A 3,117-nucleotide genomic window follows, 5' to 3' on the forward strand; every position below is an offset into this window, starting at 1 on the left:
GGTATCATTCGAAAGAGAATTTTTCAGTGATCATTTTGATACCCGTATCTAAAAATGTGTAAAAAAAGTCATTTAATCGGCTTTGTTTTCGTGTCCCAGGGGTGAGCGGTTTTGTTTGAGGGTTGCAGAGGTTAGCGGGTTTGTTGTCAGTCCGCGGAGGTAAGCGGTTGTTCTTCTCAGGTGTCGATTTATTTCGTTTTTTTTGTTGTACTTCACAAGCTACTGCCTTCCTATCAGTAATTTTAGCGTAATCATATTGGCCTGGAAGTATATTTAACTTATTCTGGTTCTAGTCTTTAATATTTTTTTCATAGGTGTGTTATTGGATCCAAAAGCTAACATCAATAACTTAGAAGGGATTTGGCATAACTTGCATGTATTCTACAAACTGCGGCACACACAGCCAAAGATGTTCAGCGTGTGAAAAGACTGCTTCGTTTGTTGAGTTTTGATTACGAAGTAGACAGCAAAGGTTCCTGGCAAAAAGATGGTTCAAAGCGAGCCGTCACTCAAACGGGCCGAAGGCCCGTTTTTCGATAGAAGCTATATGACACCATAAAAATTCAGAAGGGACAGGCCGAAGGCCCGTCACAAACGCCGCCGGCAGGCCAAGCTAGGCCCGCTCCCTGCCGAACCGAGTTGCCGGTGGAGCGAAGCGAAGCTGGCAACTTGGTTTGGCGGAAGAGCTGGCCTAGCTTGTTCGCTTTACCATCGCCTTTGAAAAGGATTTTAATTTCGTCCAAAAAGCATTTTCGGTACATATGACAGTAAAATTAGTTTCTGGGACACTGTCGAGTTATCGTGACAGTCAGACAAAGAAAACAAACAGAATGAACTTTTTTCGCTAATCGCTCAGCCAATCACAGAAACATCTCAGAGAATAAGTGAAGGTCCTTTCACCTGGGTAGCCATTTCACCCAAGCCTCAACATAAGAGCTAGCGAATCAGTTCTCACATGATAACATAGGGACGTAACAGATAGTAATCCGGAGTGACTAGACTTCCGAGATAATGGAAATGTTCGTGTGGTCCAAGCTTACTACAAAAGCGCCCAGTCTTTGCTGTCAGATCGTTCAGTTCGACTCAAGATACGCAACAGTAAGTAGATTGGTGTCCACAACAAAATCTATGGAAGGAACGCGGTTTGCAGTCTAAATATGGGGAAAGGACAATGTTGTATCTAGGAGGGATGCGCCCTTAAGCACATCTCTAGCAAATTTGAATTTGCATTTTTAAAGACTAAGTTCACGTGCAAATTGCCATCCGCTAGAGCCATGCTTAAGAACGCATCTTTCCTAGATACAAAAATTTCCTTTTCCACTTAGTGTGTGTGTGTGTGCAATACTCTACCCGACCCCAAAGCTCCGTAACTTATGACAATACGAACGAATGGCCTCCGTGAAGTTAGCCGGATCCAAACAGACAGCCCGCAGACCACGTGGTGAAATCGATTGTTCTCGATCATAGGAGAGTAAAGTTTTCGATTGTTTTGCGATTCGGCTATAGCAAGCAAGCGCTGTGTTTTCAACGTAACAAAACATATGTCAACTGATCCAGGAAGCGGAAGAAGGGATTAACTGACATAACCCAAACTGAGTCTTTTAGTGGCCGTTAATCCACAGAAAAACTGGCACATTTTCCGAAAAAACTGTTCGCCTACGTGCCATAGATCCTGAGGTACGACGGAATGAAAAATGAGTCAAGTAGACCTATCCCTTTCCACCTCTAGGTTTTACATGCATAAGGAGACAAATCGAATTGACCCCTTATGAATGATATAGCATTTAGATGAGAACTCCTTTTGTAAGCTCTTGCCTCCAAACTCCATTATTTTTTTAGAATTAACTCGACCTTTCTCCCTTTACGCAAATTTTTTTATGGGATATACATTAGGGTCGAGTGAAAATCTGGTATCTTAAAAGTCGAAATGGATTATTGTACTGCAAGGTATCCTAAGACTAGCTGCAGGGCCGATTTGGAACCATCGGAGGTCCTTAGGCACCTGCAAAGGGCTGAAAGTTAGGTCTGCAGGGCTAAAACCTGAGTCTGATGACCAAAAACAGCCTACTCTGGAAACCCAAGTGTGTACTTGAACACACAATATTATGCATACCTACATGTATGCAGAATATTCTGTGTACTTGGCAAGTACACCGAATATTGTGTGTACTTGGTCAAGTACACAGAATATTGTGTGTACTTGGTCAAGTACACAGAATATTGTGTGTACTTGGTCAAGTACACAGAATATTGTGTGTACTTGGTCAAGTACACAGAATATTGTGTGTACTTGACCAAGTACACACAATATTCTGTGTACTTGACCAAGTATACACACAATATTCTGTGTACTTGCCAAGTACACAGAATATTCTGCATACATGTGAGGTATGCAGAATATTGTGTGTTCAAGTACACACTTGGGTTTCCAGAGTAAAATTGCGATTTTTGACCACATGTCCCAAACTTTGGTCGAACGGATACGGATATGACAACAGGAGATGTACTTGATGCATCTCGACACGACAAGACGATTTCATTTTATTTATTTTTCCTGTTAAACCGATGGTTTTAAAGATATGAGTGAAAAACACTTTTTTAGGTAATTAAAAAGAGCGTTTTTTGGACACAAAAGTCGAAAGGCCAGGCTGAAGACGATGGTGCAGCAGGTTTAAACTTCGTGGGTACTTACTTGGATGTATTCCGCACCTTTGAAGAGATAGCCGTTTCCCGGATGACCCCTAGACTGACCCCTGGAGGTCAAAAAGTGGTGTTTTAGCCCTGCAGACATAACTTTAGGCCCTTTGCAGGAGCCTAACGGCCTCCCATAGTTCCAAATCGACCCTGCAGCTAGTCTTAGGATATCTTGAAGTACAATAATTTATGTCGACTTTTAAGATCCCAGATGTTCACTCCACCCTAATATACATGTTTAAAATCTAGATAGGGTCGATATCGAATATTCTATCCTCGCCATTTTATCAAGCAGTCTTCATAGAATAAGAGTGAAAAATAAAAGTTTAGAATTGTTTTGAATTTGTAGCGTAAAACAGTTTTTGGTGTTTCCTGAAAACTTGTGGTTTTGCATTATCCCCTGCTTCCGCTTCCTGGACCAAA

The 3,117-nt window shown here is 41.7% G+C and overlaps 1 protein-coding gene across 1 annotated transcript in view; it reads left to right on the forward strand.

Annotated features, from left to right (window-relative positions):
• Positions 1-983: 983 nt before the first annotated feature.
• LOC113212232 (uncharacterized) overlaps positions 984-3,117 on the forward strand; it is an 11,124-nt gene continuing 8,990 nt past the window's right edge. The window contains exon 1 of the mRNA XM_052274255.1: positions 984-1,098. Within this exon, the coding sequence (XP_052130215.1) occupies positions 1,012-1,098 (87 nt within the window). The 5' untranslated portion in view covers positions 984-1,011. The remainder of the gene's footprint in view (positions 1,099-3,117) is intronic.

The sequence above is a fragment of the Frankliniella occidentalis genome, unplaced genomic scaffold (assembly GCF_000697945.3).
Source record: "Frankliniella occidentalis isolate FOCC.00 unplaced genomic scaffold, Focc_3.1 Scaffold363, whole genome shotgun sequence".
In the NCBI taxonomy this organism is placed as follows: domain Eukaryota; kingdom Metazoa; phylum Arthropoda; class Insecta; order Thysanoptera; family Thripidae; genus Frankliniella; species Frankliniella occidentalis.